General features: G+C 46.0%; 1 protein-coding gene across 2 annotated transcripts in view; it reads right to left on the minus strand.

The window, feature by feature from the left end:
- LOC115536286 (CUB and sushi domain-containing protein 3) overlaps positions 1-17,262 on the minus strand; it is a 327,005-nt gene that overhangs the window by 70,039 nt on the left and 239,704 nt on the right. For both annotated transcript variants that reach the window (XM_030348078.1, XM_030348077.1), the window contains 12 exons: positions 15,218-15,334; positions 13,454-13,669; positions 13,106-13,294; positions 11,172-11,272; positions 10,506-10,574; positions 9,926-10,082; positions 8,173-8,364; positions 4,587-4,713; positions 2,875-3,077; positions 1,844-2,035; positions 1,080-1,218; positions 72-259 (listed from right to left, as the gene is read on the minus strand). In XM_030348078.1, the coding sequence (XP_030203938.1) occupies positions 72-259; positions 1,080-1,218; positions 1,844-2,035; positions 2,875-3,077; positions 4,587-4,713; positions 8,173-8,364; positions 9,926-10,082; positions 10,506-10,574; positions 11,172-11,272; positions 13,106-13,294; positions 13,454-13,669; positions 15,218-15,334 (1,890 nt within the window). The remainder of the gene's footprint in view (positions 1-71; positions 260-1,079; positions 1,219-1,843; positions 2,036-2,874; positions 3,078-4,586; positions 4,714-8,172; positions 8,365-9,925; positions 10,083-10,505; positions 10,575-11,171; positions 11,273-13,105; positions 13,295-13,453; positions 13,670-15,217; positions 15,335-17,262) is intronic.

Consider the following 17,262-nt stretch of genomic DNA (forward strand, 5'->3'; position numbering starts at 1 on the left):
ATGCAAAAAAAAACGATCTGCGTTTAAGTGTAAAATGGCGGTTTTGCCAATGCCACCCGGCGCGCCCTCACCTTTGTATTCGAGGTGGAAGCCGGTGTAGGAGACAGAGCCGTCGCTGCGGAACGCTAAATGCATGGTGTTGGAACTGCTCTCGATGCGCTCCGGCAGCTTGCTGTCTTGGAAACTACCAATTAGAGGACTGTTGCTATCCGGCCCGTCATAGATGTACAGGAAGTCATAGTTAGGCTCGATGCTGAAGCTGGAGGAGCAGACGAAGAGGAAGAAGAAGAGGAAGGTTACGAATGTGGGAACAGCAGGCAGGTGGAGAGAAATAAGTAGGGGAGGAAGACACAGCTAAAAGACTGCGTTCACCACTCTGCACGCTCTACTTTCTCCATATCAAAAAGTGCGTCATTGAGCATGGAGAGCTTAATGCTACTGCAAGCCCACCGGGCCAGTAAGTGCTTGAAGTGGAGACGAAAAATAGATTTAGCAGAATATAACTTTTAGCAGAATAATACCACGGTCCGAAATAGTTCCTTTAGCGAGCAGGCCTCGATGTAATGACGGCCACTTCCATCCGTGCAATTTCCAGCGGGTCTTCCAGCTGAAAGCTGCCGGCCCTGATCAGAGGTACATTACGCTTCCGTCGCTTTCAACCGCCGTCTCGGATTTGAAGGGGCGTACTTTTCATACCGAACACACTGGCCACTGGAGAGGATCAAAGTAAGACCCCCCCCCACCCCCCCTGAATGGGGAAGGGAATGGCTCGTCTCTACTCTATCTCACACACATTAGGGAAGCGCGAGGCCATCATCGCTGTCTGGGCGTGAAGATCTTCACAGCCCCCCCGGACTCGTAGGTTTTTTAGTGCATAATATTCCTCTCGCAGCTCTTTAACCGCTTCTGCCGGTTATATCCGGTTTGGACACAGACTGTGTGAATTACGACCATACTAAGCTGTTTGATTATGGCCACGAATCATTTGGCATGATTTATAACCTTCAAAATACATTTGAATCAGATATGCAAGGGTAAGGGGGTATTTGTTGAGGGCCGACAGAACTGTGGTTTGTTACCTGATGAAAGCCAGCGACAGAACGTAGTCTTGGTTGACGGTTATCAGCCAATCACAGTCCTTGGAGTGCGGGTAGGGGTTGGGGAAGTTGGGGGACAGTATGAAGCCACTAGACCCGGTGAGGTTCCCTCCGCATGGAGCTGTGTGTTCAGGGAGGACGGGGACGCAAAGAGAACGGAGGGGTTAAGACAGGATGACTGAAAACTAATGAAACAAACTGTTCGTTTCTGTTCAAATGTGTAGATATTGTTTGCTTGCTTTAGTTAATTTAAAGTTAACTATGCAGAGCAAGATTGTAGGTAATTATCAACTATATGTAATTGCATTTTATTTGTACATTTCACAATTGTCCCAAAGTTCAACTTATTGCTCGGAAAAAGTGCACATCAACTTTAATTTTCACCTCAGTCAATGTTAAACTTCGGAGGGCATTTGTCCTTTTCGCAGCCGAAACGCATGCATACACATTGCAGCAAAGCACAGTGTGACTGTGTGCGAGTTCCTAAGACTGATAAGACAATATAAACCAAGTGTACGGCATTATATATTCCCCCCGCTCTACAGGAATAGCACTGGATCATCAGCTCAAGGCTGCGTCCGCATTGAATTTGCTGCAGTGCCAAGCGATAGCTACGATGTATGTATAGCGCGCACAGGGCACCTCCAGACAAAACAAACACACTATGGATCATCGGACGATGCTACGTGTACAGAGGGGGTGGCTGGGTTCGCGCTGCGCTGCGGGCGCGCTTGTCTTCCACCTACCGATGCAGACGGGGGGACTGGGCTGCCAGTAGTAGCGGTTGTCCACCTGGATGCAGGTGATCTTGTCGTCCCCCTGGAGCTCGTAGCCCGGGTCGCACTGGAACGACACCGAGTCCCCCGGCTCCCTGCCGTCCCCACTGCGGCTGCCGTTCATGGGCACGCCCGGGTCGCGGCACGCCGTGGCCACTGAGCCTGGGGGAGCACCACGGCGAAAGGGTGTTAGCACAGGATCCCAATCGTAATACCCCATCCCCGCAACCCATCCCAAACCACATCCAAACACCCTATCCCAACAACCCATCCCAATGTCCCCCTCAACTATAAACTGAAGCCTAGCTGCCAGATTCAATCCAAACAATGCATCATTTTAAGGCAAAACAATATGTTTTGTGTTTTAAATATATGTTTTTTTTCATATTTAACTATATATCTCATCCCTCAGAAGCCCCGTTAGGAGATTAGATCCCTGAAATATATACTATGCCAGTTGATGTTCCTAGCTGACCGCAGCAAACCCCTGCAACATATGAATTATTGTTTCCCTAAAATATATTTGCGTAGAAATATACAAGGGTGTGATAAATATTGGAGAGATTCCTATGCCAGGAGCGTTGTTATTCATCCCCTGGATGGATCGAAAACAAAATCTGATGCCAGACTTTGCAAAACCAAGTGCAGTTGAGTTCGACCACAGAAAGTAGCGATTTGGGATGATCCGAAAAGTTTGCAAACTTTTCGGAAAGGTTTGCAGACTTTTCAGACAAACAACCGACATTAGTTTTTCGTAAAGGTTTGCCACACTTTTCGGTCCAAACAACTGACTTTTTTTTTTCTGAAAGGTTTGAACACTTTCAGATGAACAACCAACATTGTTTTTTTGCGGAAAGCTTTGTGCACTTTGCAGGACGAACATCCAAAACACCCCATTTTTTTTTTTTTTGAGGATTGATGAGCAACATGAACTAAAAGCCTGAATCCAACCTTCAGCCTATTGATTAATTCCGGTTTAGTATTTTGTTCGCTTCACTCACTGGAGAACTCGATGGCGAATCCGGACTTGCTGATGTAGAAGTCGGTCTCGAACTGCACGGTGACGGTGTTGAGGGTGGAGTGGATGCCCTCCGGAAGCAGGGAGCCGCTGATCTCTGACAGGGACATCTCGTTCTCTGCCGGCCCGTCCCACACCTTCAGCATGTCGTGGCTGGCTTCGGTGTCGAAGGCCAGGAACTGGAGGCTGCAGGAGGCCACGCCAACGCACACAGCAGGCCGACGAAGGACAAACACAACCACGAGATACGTTAACGGTGTTGGTAGCGAGTTGGAGGAGGTCATTGCTGTGACTCATGAGATGAATTGGTAGTGTTGAAACAACAGAAAATTTCACAAATTAAAAAGTTATGTTCAACCCTTAATATCAGACCTAGAGAGGGGCAACAAGCAAACAAAGTTGCTTTAGAAACTTTTGGCATTTGGGCTTGTGGTAGAATAGTAGCTGCCTTAAAATCTATGAACATTTGACGGTACGTTTTAATTTTAAATAACATTTTGAAGGGTAATGGTCCCTGAAGGTTGACTAATGATTCATAGCCTCAAGGAAACTAACTACTAACAGCTTCACTGGGACATTGATATCAGGGACAGACGCTGATTGGGTTAAAGCAATGTGAGGGGAAGCTCATACAAACACAACCCTGTCAGACGTTGGCGGGTGCCATCATTTGCCTGACCCTAAAAACCAAAGAAGGTTAGGGGAGCCCCCGAGCTGACATCTACACAAGACGAAAGCTACGAACGCACAAACATTAGTTTGAGATCGCTACCTCACTAAAGTTCACGAGCAGTTGTTAAGGAATAATTTGGCATGTAGTGCGAAGCAATGCCATTAGAAACTGAAGTGTTCCATTATAAATCAGAATCTACATAACACCATTAGTGAGATGAGAGAAGGACCTTTTTTTTTTAATGTACGTTTTTAAAGCTTTTAGCTAATGCCCAAATTTAATAATGTAGAGCAGGGTTGGAACAGTGGCATTAGCCAAGATTTGCTTCATTATTATCCTATCGGCCTTATCTGGCTTTGGTGGGGGGGGATTTTCAAGAAGGAATTTTATCCATTTCTGTTTATTAATCCCATGCTATTAAAAGAAAAGGACATGGTAAAGGCCGGACACCTATTTGATGGATTACAGTAGTGTTACCAAACCTTTTTTTTTGTATTATGAAGCCCCACAGCCCCATTATTGCGGCTCAAGTACCCCCTTCACACCAGACCGCTAATGTTTTCCTATTATAGCCTGGTATTATCACTTAGCATCGTCATTTATATCGCAGAGGTGTTTGAAATGGAGGAAGTAGAGGAAAACTTCTACTTCCTGGTTAAAACTTAATCGACAATAAAAATCCATATTGAAAACACGAACATAAATAATACATTATGATATCCAAATATAAATATTCATATTTGACTAAGTAATTATATTGTTTGACAAATAAAGAATTACGTAAGACGTGAATGAATTAGCAAATCTAAGGCCCAATCCCATTTCTACCCCTTACCCCTTCCCCTTACCCCTTCAAAACAAGGGGGAGGGGTAAGGGGAAGGGGTAAGGGGTAGAAATGGGATTGGGCCTTAATCTCTACAGGAACCCCTGCAAGCTGCCCAGGTACCCCTTAGGGAGGGGCATGGACCCCTGTTGGGGAACCCCTGGGTCACAGGAAGAGGAAGTGAGCCGGGGGGCGTACCTGACGATGTTCCCAGAGTCCACCTCGATGGTCCAGGTGCAGCGCAGGTTGTTGTCGTAGGGAAACGGGTATCCAGGGGAGATGATCCGCCCCGATGATTCCCCTTTAAACCCACCACCGCATTCAGCTGTCAGACACACACACACACACACACACACACACACACACAGGAGCGCACACACAAACACACACACACACACACACACACACACACACACACACACACACACACACACACACACACACACACACACAGGAGCGCACACACACACACACCCACACACACACACGCATAGTGTTATGCACGCTAATAAAGATTAACCAAACCCATTTATTTTCCTTCCATTCAATTACCTGTGTGTGTGTGTGTGTGTGTGTGTGTGTGTGTGTGTGTGTGTCTATGTGTGTGTGTGTGCGTGTGTGTGCGTGCGTGCGTGTCGGTTGGCCTGTCCTTTATGACAGGTCAACCAATGATCTATCAGCAGTCTTGTTTATGAAGCCAATGAAATCCACTCGATGAACCACAACAGCCAATGAGCAGTTATTAAGCAAGCACCATAGTGGAAGTTTAATGAGGAAAAATCTCTTTTTGTGTCACAGGGTAAAACATTTAGATCCCAAATGCAAGCGCGTTTGCTTTTCACTTACCAAGCACACACACACTTCTCACTCAGTCTCTATCAGTCTTTCTGTCTATCTTTGACACAGAATAATTACGCAATATCAGATGAGGAAGAAAGATGAGGACAAAGACAAAGAGAACCTCAGAAGAGGTGACAAGACAAAAGGAAGAAACGAAAATAGAGATAAATATGCGACCGTCGTCCCACTTAAAGAATCGTCATCCATTATGGAAAAGGCAAAAATTGCACTTTTCCCACTCTATCTATATTTTCATTTCACGCATTCTCACACTTCCTCGTCTCTCTCCCTCTCCCTCACCCTCTCTCTCTCTCTCTCTCTCTCCCTCTCTCTACCTCTCTCTCTCTACCTCTCTCTCTCACAACCTCTCTCTCAACCTCGCTCTATCTTCGCCCTGCAACCATAACTCTGCTACTGTCAAAAACTGTGCGTTGCAACTGGATGAATATTTAAACCGAGCAGAGGTAGGGGGGAGGAAAGGAGCGAGGCAACGGTAAAGGAAGTTAGGAAGCGGGGAATAATATGAGGTGAGACGATATTAAGACCGGGGGTGAGCCCGGGTCGACCCAACTGTCGTTTCTTAAATATAAAGTCGCCAGATATCAACGCCCACGGCTTTATGACTGATTCATTATTGATGCCGTGTGGCGAGAATTATTAGCCTGGATCTGAAATATATGTTTTTTTTAAAAGGTCAGAGGAGGCGGAGCTTAAAAATGGAGGGGGACACAAATGCAGAGTGGCCATTTTAATTGAACTCTTCCACCCTGACGATGGGTGGTTTTAATTAGAGGATATGGCTGCCAGCATCGATTTAAACCTTCATTCCCCCCTGGAAAAAATATGAGCTATATATATATAGAACGCATTCGATCGTACTTTCCCATCTCCCTTTAAATGAACACAGGTGGAAAAACGTTGAATAAATGAAACCAACCCTTATGAGGCTAGCACAAGCCAACCTCGTAGGCCCTGTCTTGCTCTCGCTAGACGGACATAGATATCAGGATAGATACTTTCCATGGATACAACAGAAATATGTAGATACTAGCTCGACATAGAACGTAGACATACTGGATCAGATGTTAGACAGGCATAAATACTAGTTTATATGTAACATAGGCTACATATACTAGAGACAAACAAGCTTGACTAGAGTAAGCTAGAGCAGACAGATAGTAGTGGGAGCTAGACAGACATAAATACTAGAAATACAGTACATATATTTTAAATATACTTGGATACTGGAGTATAGATGAATAGATGAACAGAAAACACGTTTTGTTATCCCTACCCGGTTAGCATTAAAAGTCCCATAATATATACCCCCAGGTGTGAGTGGGATTCACCATTACAAGCCGTTTATGAAAATCGGCCTCTTCTGACATCACAAGTGGGCATGTCCACTTAGTTGTTTGACAGATAGATGAGCAACGTTTGCTACAGTCCACTGGGTAGGCTTGCAGACTGATCTATCCAGCACCCATCTACGTGGACACGCCCACTTGTGATGTCACTAAAACACAGGAAGAGGCAGATTCTCAAAGGAGCTTGAAATGGCTAATCACACGCACACCTGGTGGTATAATAGGGGACCTTTAAGAACCAAGATGGCTGATCGCTGAATAAGGTCAACATTTGTTCAGGACCCAACCGCCCCCAGTAAGTGATTTCATACACACGTTGAAAGTATTATTGAGCGTGTTGCTAAGTTCCCCGTCTACCTATCGTTTTTTTTTTAAAACGCGTTGTGTCTGACTGCACGACAGTGGCAAAGTACTGGGGTCTGTCAAACCTGAGGAACACAACAATCCAAAACCTGAGAATAAATAGGCCTGTGTTGACATTGTGAGTCAGCGCGTGTAGGTTGCTCTGTGACTCACTCCAGTGCTGCTAAAGAGGGAGAACAGATAGACCCGTCACTGTCACAGCCGTGGCCTCGCTGAGTGACGCCCAGCATGGGTTCATGAGACCCTGACTGACAGCGTGTGTGTGTGTGTGTGTGTGTGTGTGTGTGTGTGTGTGTGTGTGTGTGCGTGTGTGTGAGTGTGTCTACATATACGTATGTATGCATTGATGTATTTGTCTGTAGGAATGTGTGTACTGGTGTCAGCGACTCTGCAGGTCGCTACGCGCCATTAAGTATTCGCCTCGTCTATACGCAGCCCCAAAGTGGTTCCACCATCGGCAAACTCACAAACAACTCAAACCGCGGAGACCTTTGATCTTCCTCCCACGTTCTTCCACTTATAAGACATTTCCAAAAGCCTGCCAGCTCATATTTTTGTGTGTATACACTACCGTTCAAAAGTTTGGTGTCACTTCGAAATGTCCTTATTTTTTTAAGTAAAGCACTGTTTTTTTCCATGAAGATACATTAAATTAATCAGAAATACAGTCTAGACATTGTTGTGGTAAATGGAAATTCTAGCTGGAAAAGGCAGGTTTTTTATGGAATATCTACATAGGTGTACCGAGGCCCATTTCCAGAAACCATCACTCCTGTGTTCTGATGGTACATCGTTTGGCTAATCGTGTTAAAAGGCTAATTGATGTTTCGAAAACCCTTGCGCATTTATGTTAGCACAGCTTAAGAAAAAAAAAGTTTGGGGTCACCCAGACAATTTCCTGTTTTCCATGAAAACTCACATTTTTATTCAACAGTTTTCATGGAAAACAGGAAATTGTCAGTGCATATTTTATCATAATACAACCACAATATAAGACAATTGTTTTTGTTTTTCGTCGTTTCCAAGAATGCAACAGGTCGACTCTACCGGTGACAACGTGAACACGTCCATCTGCACATGGTGTCCATGCACTGTATCCAACCGTGTCCAAACCCTCCATAAAGAGAGAGTGGACGCCAGCCTCCGGCCTGGCTCCACCGTCCTCCCTCCCACCCCACCGCTGCCCCAGGGGAGAGGGAGAGCGTTGTACCCACCAATGCAGGACGGCAGGGGGTTGTCCCAGGCGCGCCGCTCCCCGGTCATGCACTTGAGGGTGGTGGCTCCGTGCAGGGTGTAGCCCGGCTGGCAGCGGTAGGTGATGCTGCTGCCCGAGAAGTGGCCCTGGTCGCTCACCTTGAAGCCAAACTGGGGCACCCCGGGGTCCTCGCAGTGGGACAGCTCGAAACCTGGAGAGAGAGAGGGGAGGGGGAGATATGTATTTAGAGAGAGTTAGGGTAGGGAGGAGGGGGGAGAGAGGGGATGGAAAGGGAGAGAGGGGAAGATCGAGGCAGATAAATTGAGAGTAGGAGAGAGAATAGGGGAGAGAGAGAGAGAAAGAGAGAGGGCGAGAGAGAAAGAAGGCAAGGAATGCCAAGAGGGGGGAGAGAGACAAAAAACAGGAGTACGTGAAGCATCTTCTGGAAGCCGCAGGACAAACAAAAAACCTCTGAAACTTAAAAGTTCTGCTTAATTTACTTGTTTTTTTAAATATACTTTTAATGAGGGGATACTTTATTGTGCGGGGGAGAGTTCAATGCTCTGCTTACAAACGGCCAGGAGATCATATCTGGATTATCAGCCGACCCAAACACCACACAAACAGGCCCCATGGCCGCCAATAACCTTAGCATCCAAAGTGTAAACACCAGATAGTATTAAATGTCAGCTTCCATAGTCATTAGTAGTTCCTGTCCATGGTGATGTGTATTGTTTGTTGTTTGTCCGTGTAGTGTTGTGGCTGTGTGTGGGTGTGTGTGTGTGTGTGGGAGGATTTTTTGTTAATTCATTCAAACACAGAATAGCTTCTTAGTTTCTTGGAGCAAGGCAAAAAAAAGTTTTTTTAAATGTCCATCCCGAAGCAGTACTGTAGGAGTGTGTGTGCATGCGTGTTGCGTGTGCGTCCGTGTGTATGTGTGTGCGTGCATGCATGTTTCAGAGGCCACAGGGGTTGGTGGTCAACAGAATTAAGAGTTAAATTATTTGACTTTGAATTATCATTTGATCTGAGTCTTCACTAATCCTTACGACTGCTCATTGAGCGATTGCTGATTTTTCTGTTAAACAAAACACAGCATGTAAATGGAAGGCTGCGGTGCACATTAAACTACAGCAGTAGAGATTCCTAAACGCTTTTCTCACTGTTTAATTCCTCAAACAAACAACAGCACCACAGCTATATTGTTCTCAACTCCCTCTTCATTACAGTGCGCCAGAGCCATCTTGTTTGCGAGCTTAAGTGCTTGATTCACGAGCAGATAGTGGATACCGTGTCGTCAACCCACCGTCTTCAAAGTGCAGAGCGTTCGTTCAAACGATAAGTTAATTAAAATGTGATTTAACAAATTACTTTGCTAATAAAAACAAATTCACGGCCCATACCTTGACCGTACCCTTGCTGCAATAAAGCAGTGTTCACCGGCACAAATAAATACGCTCAACTACTAAGGCCAAGCCCCTCCTATATATAGTATGCACACAAAAGAGGAGAGTAGGAGGACGATAATCTAGTGGTTAGGTGTGTTCCACCCCTCCCTGGTCGAAACGGGGCGGGTTCCAACAGCAATATCTGCAGTCGACCTCAAGCCATCCCTGGGCTGGATGCCCAAGCCCTGCTGCTTAATGTCATGTACCTTAGGCTCAGAGCAACGCACAGTACTCAGGATAAAAGTGGGAGCTGGATGACTGGACCGCAAACAGCGGCGGTGAAGGATGACAGAGGAGGGAGGAGGAGGGGGGGGGAGTACATACTGGAGTAGACCAGTTTGAAGCCCTCCCCGTTGTTCTCCGGGTCGGTGTAGAACTCCAGCCAGATGTGGTTGGAGGTGGAGATCAGAGTCAGGCCCAGCATGGAGGTGCCGGTGAAGGCCCCCAGGACGTGGGCGGTGTTGTCCCTGCCGTCGTAGATCTGCACGGGAGGAGGTTCACGGTGTTAGGGCGTGTCACGGTGGATCTGCCCTCCGCTCATCGTGTTGATACACTGGGGGGGTAGGAGCTAACAAAGTTGGTGCTAACGTTTTGTTAAGATTAGAGTTGCATGGCAATATTTTATAAGTTTGTGTGTCCGTATATACATGTGTGTGTGCGTGTTTGTTTGGATGAACGCATATGTGTGTTTGCGTGAGTGTAGGGTGGTCCTTTGTGTTCTTGTGAGTGTGTTTTTGCATGCATACATGGATGACAGCGTGTGAGTGTCTTGGCGGGTTCATCTGTGTGTTTCTATGTATTCATGCATGTTTGCCAGCAGGTGTGTGTGTATGTGTGTGTGTGTATGTGTGTGTGTGGTTGTGTGTGTGTGTGTGCGTATGTTTGTGTGTTTGTATGCAAGCACCTTGAGCAGGTCCCCCGGGGAGAGATGGAAGGTTCTAGCAGAAATGTTTATACCCTTTCCAGCCTGCACCTGAAACCAGTCAATGACAATACAAAAACCAAATCAGAACTTATAAAGGTTACAGACACAACACTTCGACTCCATCGGCATCAACCCTCAACCTAATGGGCTGAGCATTTCTGCAGGCACACACACATTTAGCAAGTGTCAACTTTACACAGTATGTCAGAGGGACCCGCAATTACAGTCGCAGAGTGCCAGATTGAGCCCATCCATAGAGCAGTTTGGAGACAGTTTGGAAAACTCAATAAGAATCGTCTGTCTGATTTAGGACGGATTGGGCAGATTGGGTTGCTGTGCAACCGCGTGACAAAAGGATGCGTCACATGACCTGGCATAGCTCGGCTGTGTGGGTGGCTCGAGTGGGAGGGGCTAAGGGCGTGTCGTTAGTCCGATTCTTGTTAACAAAGAGACAGGTACACAACAGTGGCCGTGCGTTATTATTTGAAGAGTATTTCATCAGTTATTGATGTGATTTTATTGATAACATCATTGAAAGCAATATCGTCTGGAGTTGAAATCATATATGTCTTGGTGATCGTAAGCTAGTAGCTAACGTTACTGACTTCCTGTTTCCGGGGGCGGAGGTTAAAGGTGATTGATTACCTGAATGCTGTAGATACACTCGTGGTTGTTGTCGTAGTTCATGGGGTAGTTGGGAGACAGGAGGATCCCTTCGTTGTTGGACACAGAGGATCCGCACTCGGCTGGGGAGGGAGACACAGAGACACAGGTGTTGTAAGAGTTTGTTTTTGTGTTCCCCGACCTCATTCGTTTTGCTGGGGATTACGCAGACCTCAAACTGCTCCACGCCAGGAATTAAAGTCCGAGCCCGGAGGACAAATGGCTGTGGTTTTTTACTGCTTTGATCGAAGGAAAAGTTGTGTCGCAGTCGTTTTCGATACGGCACTAAACTAAAGTACTATGGTTATAGAGAGGACTATGACAATGGTGATGATGGTGCTGATGATGATGAGAAGAAGAAATACTCGTAGTAATAGAAGCACAAAAGGAGAAATCCATGTTTAAACTAAACAAAGTAAAAAAAAACAAGAGAAATATACTATTTTTTTTGTGAAAACGCATGCAGATCCTTAGACAGGTTCGCTTGGGAAATTAGATGCATATCAGATGTTACCTATTTCCCCAAAGAAATGTCCAAGAGCCCACTCGAACGCGATAAAACAATATTTTCGCAACTTCATGATAAATTAATATAACTTTCTCAATCCATTCATTCAATCTCTGCCATCATCTGTAGCCCACTTCTACTGCATCAGTCTCTCTCTCTCCCTGTATCTCATGCCTCTCGCCCACTGTTCTGTTGGTGTAATAGTGATGTTGAAGCTGCGATGCCATCGATAGATCACTCTCCCACAGTTTCCATTTAGAAAATTACCTCCCCACCCTCTACCTCTCTCTCTCTCTCATGCAACCTCCCTCTCCTTCGCTCTCGCTCTCTCCTTATCATTTGTTATCTCTTCTTAGCTTGACCTCCTCACCTTGAGTCTCACTCTTCCTCTCGCCCGCAAACACTCTCTGACTGTCAGTCTCTCGCTTTTTGTCTCTCTCTCTCTACTTTTTTCGCTCTTGTTTCCATCTCTCCTCCATCTATCGGAGTCATCTTAGCACTATATCGTTTGAGTATACCTGTAAATCTCCAATCCCCCTCTTTCTCGCCCGTTCCCTCTCAGTGCCGTTGGCAACCGTACCAAGAAGATGCTTGTTTTCCTTCTAATAAGGTGGCTGATGATGATGATGATGATGATGATGATGATGATGATGATGATGATGATGATGATGACGCAAAAAGGGGGTGTGTAGCGGCGTTAGAAGAAGAAGGCCAGAGCCATTGACGTATGCGTTTGATCTCCTTCGCATAAAAGTTTCTCCACCAACAACTGCATCGCCAGGTTCCCCTCTTAAACCCCCTTAAGAGAGGATAAAAAAACATGTTTGATCTTCAGACGAGGAACAAGCAGCGAGTTCGGTCCACAACCGGTGATCCTCCTTCAAAAAAAAATTCTGTGAATACACAAATGTACATGTGCCGGGATGAAAGAGACTGAGAGCCCCCTTCTCCACCCCCTCCACACATCCCTGGAAGCGGCACACACGGTGGAGGTGGGATGGGTGAGGGATAGGGGGCCCAGGGCCGGTGGTGGTGATGGTGGTGGGGGTGGTGCTGGTAGGGCAGTTGGTTATTTTAGGTGAGTGGCCCCATTGAGTAAAGTGATGCTGCCGACTTTATCTTTAGGTGGGGAATTTGTTTTTGAACAGAATGTCAGCAGAACACTTTGGTTAGAATTAAATAGGGACAGATACTATTTATTTTTATTCTTCTTTAATGCAATGACTCAATGGCCAATACATCACCCACTCGTTGTACACGGATAACTATTCATTACGAAGGCTTCAACACAGTTCCCATGGTTACCTTTTCAAGTATAAAAAACAACAACCAGTTAAAGCTAGTCCCTAGAAATAACAACATTAAAATCGTTAGCCGTCATGCTAAGAGCCCTCCGTTTTCTACGTACCGACACATCGAGGCAGCGGCGTGCTCCACATCCTGCGGCCCCCTCCCAGGCAGACCAGCTCTGGTGCCCCCTCCAGGCGGTAGCCCATATTGCAGGAGAAACTCAGCGTGTCACCGACGTCGAAGCTGTAGCCGTTCCTCCGCCCGAACTGAGGTTGCCCGGGATCCTCGCATGGCTCCAGCGTGTATTCTGTACAAAAACAGCGGCCCGTGAAACACTTCTGCGCACTTTGGGGTCGGCTTCTGAACAATAACAGTGTGTGAAAGCATCGTATGCGTTTACATAATCGACCGACCCCCCTAAAACCCCACGTTATTTTCCATATATATCTATAGCAAGGCCAGTTACCCGAGAAAGTTATGTTGAACCCTTCATAAGAAATGGAGAAGTCTGAGACGAATCGCAGCTGGGCTTTGAAGTTGCCATAGAGACCGGCGTTGATGTTGCTAGGCAACTCGTTGCCGGTGAGGCGAGCCAGAGGTTGCAGGAAGCTGCCGTTCTCCGTGACCAGGAGGTAGTCGTGCTGGTCCTCCAGATGGAAAGTCTGGAACTGGAACTGGACCCCTGGTGGAGAGGGAGGGGTTCATGGGGTGTTAGTATGGTAGAGAGACATATATATATATAGAGAGAGAGAGAGAGAGAGAGAGAGAGAGAGAGAGAGAGAGAGAGAGAGAGAGAGAGAGAGAGAGAGAGAGAGAGAGAGAGAGAGGAAGAGAGAGAGAGGGAGGAAGAGAGAGGAAGAGAGAGAGAGAGAGAGAGAGAGAGAGAGAGAGAGAAAGTAAAATAAAGCAAGAGTGAAAGAAAGACAGAAATGGAGGTTTAGATTTAAGATGAAAAATAAAGTAAATGACAGAGAGAGAGAGAGAGAGAGAGAGAGAGAGAGAGAGAGAGAGAGAGAGAGAGAGAGAGAGAGAGAGAGAGAGAGAGAGAGAGAGAGAGATGCGAATGTTAAGGACAGAACAAAACTAAATCACGTGGCTATACATAAACTGGTGAGCGTACAATATTCATACACATTTAATATCATAACACTCATCACAGTGTACATGTCTTGGAAGACGTGGGCCCCGTACCAATCCCAGTACATGTCGTTTGGCAGCGTGCTGGGCTGAACCACGGGACATGCTTCTCCCTGAGGCACGTATAGCATGCAGCCATTAATCCACTACAGGGCACATCATGAGGAATTGATCTGATTATGAACACATGAACGCCAATTTATCCCAGAATCTATATCTGGCACTCTAATAATCGACATATGTATGTGGTTATGTGTCTATAGTGAGTACCTACAGCATGATACACACCTCCAAATGTGTATCTTCATAAGAATGTTTGTGTGAACCGTATCGACATGTTAGTTAGTCAGCTAGTTATATTTATTTGTCACATACACAATTGTACACGGCAATGCGTAGTGAAATTCTTATGTACCAACTATCAACTATCTAAAGTGCAAGATTATAATAATGATTGGTTGGTCACTGCATGGTGGGCTAAGTGACATTGTCAGTCTGGTTTAACAGTCTGTTGGCCTGGGGAGAGAAACTCGTCCTCATCCTCTCTGTGTTGACCCTCAGCAGACTGTAGCGTCTCCCTGAAGGAAGCAGGGTTAACAGCCTGTTGTTGGGGAGGCTGGCCCTGATGGTTCCCTCAGCTGAGCGGACCAGTCCACTATAAGCGTCTTGGTCTGGTCGATGTTCAGCTTGAGAATATTCTCCTCACACCAGTCCACTCGATGTTTGTTGTATATCTGTTTATTTATATCTATATATTTATCCGTTGATAATGCTCTTCAATGCCCTTCCTCTGTTCATTCCTCTCTCCCTCCATCATGGTACGTCCAGCACATCCGTGTGTCGGTGTTATAGCGGCCTGCACCTCTCCATCCCTCCCACCGTCCATCCCTCCCTCCCTCCCTCTCCCTCCCTCCCCTCCCCTAGTCTCGCCTTAACAAGCCTGGCTCAGACTGCAGCCGGCTGTCTGGCAGACGGCGGGTCGGGTGGAAGGTACGTGTGAGTGCGTGTGCGCTTATGTTTGCGTGTGCACGTGTTTGTGCGGCTGTCTGTGTGTGTGTGTGTGTGGAGGGGTTGCGGCGGAGAGGCGTCTTACCTTTCCCATGGCTGACTTCCACGGTCCAGGTGCAGTTGAGTGATGAAGGGTAGCTGTCTGGGTATCCGGGACTAAGGATGGTGCCCCAGGGGCCCCTCACATCCCCGCCACAGAGAGCTGCGGTGTGGGCAGGGAGGGTGGAGGTGGTGGAGGTGGGAGATAGAGACAGACAAGGAGGGGGAGACAGAGAGAGTGAGCACAGGGGGATAGCGGGCCAAACAGCCTGGAATGTGCCTGTACACAGAGACAGCGGGGGGGGGGATGTATTTGTGTAGGTGTATATACAGACACACAAACACAAGTTCACACTCACAAGCACAAACACATGCAGGCACAAGCAAACAGACATCACATAGACATGTCCTTTTGGATGGTGATACCTATCTAGGGATATTCACACAAAGAAAACCGACTTTCAGTCTTTCAAGTGCCAACAACTTACAACCAAGCGTAGTTTAGCCTGCCACATCTTTTGTTTTCAGCGTTCTCAGTTTCCAGCTTTCAGTGGTTTCAAATGTGAACGTTGTCAAGTAAAAGCCAAAGAGTTCATTAATCACCTCTCGTAATTAAACTCTGCGGTCTCCTGACATGCAGGACAATACAGAAAGCAGGAGACTAATATCCAATATCCGCTAGGCAGCACACACCGAGCCTCCGGTCATTTCCCAGCTCCCTTTCTCTTCATCAAAATACATCAGAACTCATTTCCTGGAGGGGAAATGTCCTTTAATTCACAACAACGTTTTTAGGACAGAACGAGCTGAAGTGCATATTTAAAAACCTTGGCATAGTCAATCAGAGATTGACTAGTCAATCAAGAAAAAACTAATCTTGGAGTCATACTTTCAAAGTAATTTTTGCGTGTTGTTCAAAAAAACAACTGCATAGTAATACATTTAACACTTCATTTCTACAGCGCTTTTCGAAGACACTTTGATCAATGCAAATTAAAAGCAAATAAAACGCAATGCTCTAATTGTGTTCTCTAATTGTTTGGTCCGTACACACACAACGACAACTTCTCTTCCACATGACTTTGGATTTGTATATTGGTGTCTGTGTTTTGGGGGATAAGGGATCCTTGTGACTTTCTGCAGGGGGGAGTGCTGTCTTAACAAGCAGCCGTGCAGCCCTGAGGATCACGCTGACCCAGCTGGCGTGACGACCAGCACAAACGCTCTTAAAGATTTCCAGGCGATATCGGGGAAATGATCCGTCGGCTGCGCTGCTGGTAAACGCACACACACACACAAGCTCTGACTGTGTGACACTCACGGATCCTTGTATACTTTCTACGGAGAAGAAAACAAAATGGAGCAGGAGGCTGTGGCAGCTAGGGTGTAGGCTTGGGCTCTAACCTGGTATCAGGGTATACCAGGGTATTTATACATACCCAAGGTATGATTCTATCGCGTAAGATGCTCCTCATTCTATGATTAAAGATTCTGTGGAAGAAGGTCGCTTATGTCCTATCTATTATATGGGCCATAGGTATTTAACCAAGCAAGGCTCATCAATGTATTTTTTTTATTGTATATAAGACACGCATCAGTTTAGGCTAGATAATGACATAGATGACAAAATGACTATCACTATTAGATCCGATTTGAAGGTCTATTTTATTTTACATAAATATCCTCATATACCGTAAAACCAGGAAGGTATGACGGTATGGAAAGAAAGATTACTCCCGAAATTGAGTGATAGGTTATACAATTAAGATAAAACAGCAGTGGGCCTCGTCATAACTAATTTATATATTTTTGTAATTCAATGATATAATATTAATTTATTTATTTTTTACCTTCATTTTTGCTGCCCCCCCAGGTACTTGGTGCCCTACGCACTCTGCGTATAGGGAGCGGCGGGCCTGCCCAAGTCTTCCTAGGGTTTTGGACACCCAGATGAAAGATTTATAAAGTTTAGTCTTGAGCAAGAAGTCTAACCACTCCCTTGATATAACCTTTTTATCTGAACTCACAATTAGTCGCTTCGGAGAAAAGTAAAAAGCGAGATCAACCTCAAATACAAAAAATAGAAGGAAA

This window comes from Gadus morhua, chromosome 22, assembly GCF_902167405.1.
Source record: "Gadus morhua chromosome 22, gadMor3.0, whole genome shotgun sequence".
In the NCBI taxonomy this organism is placed as follows: domain Eukaryota; kingdom Metazoa; phylum Chordata; class Actinopteri; order Gadiformes; family Gadidae; genus Gadus; species Gadus morhua.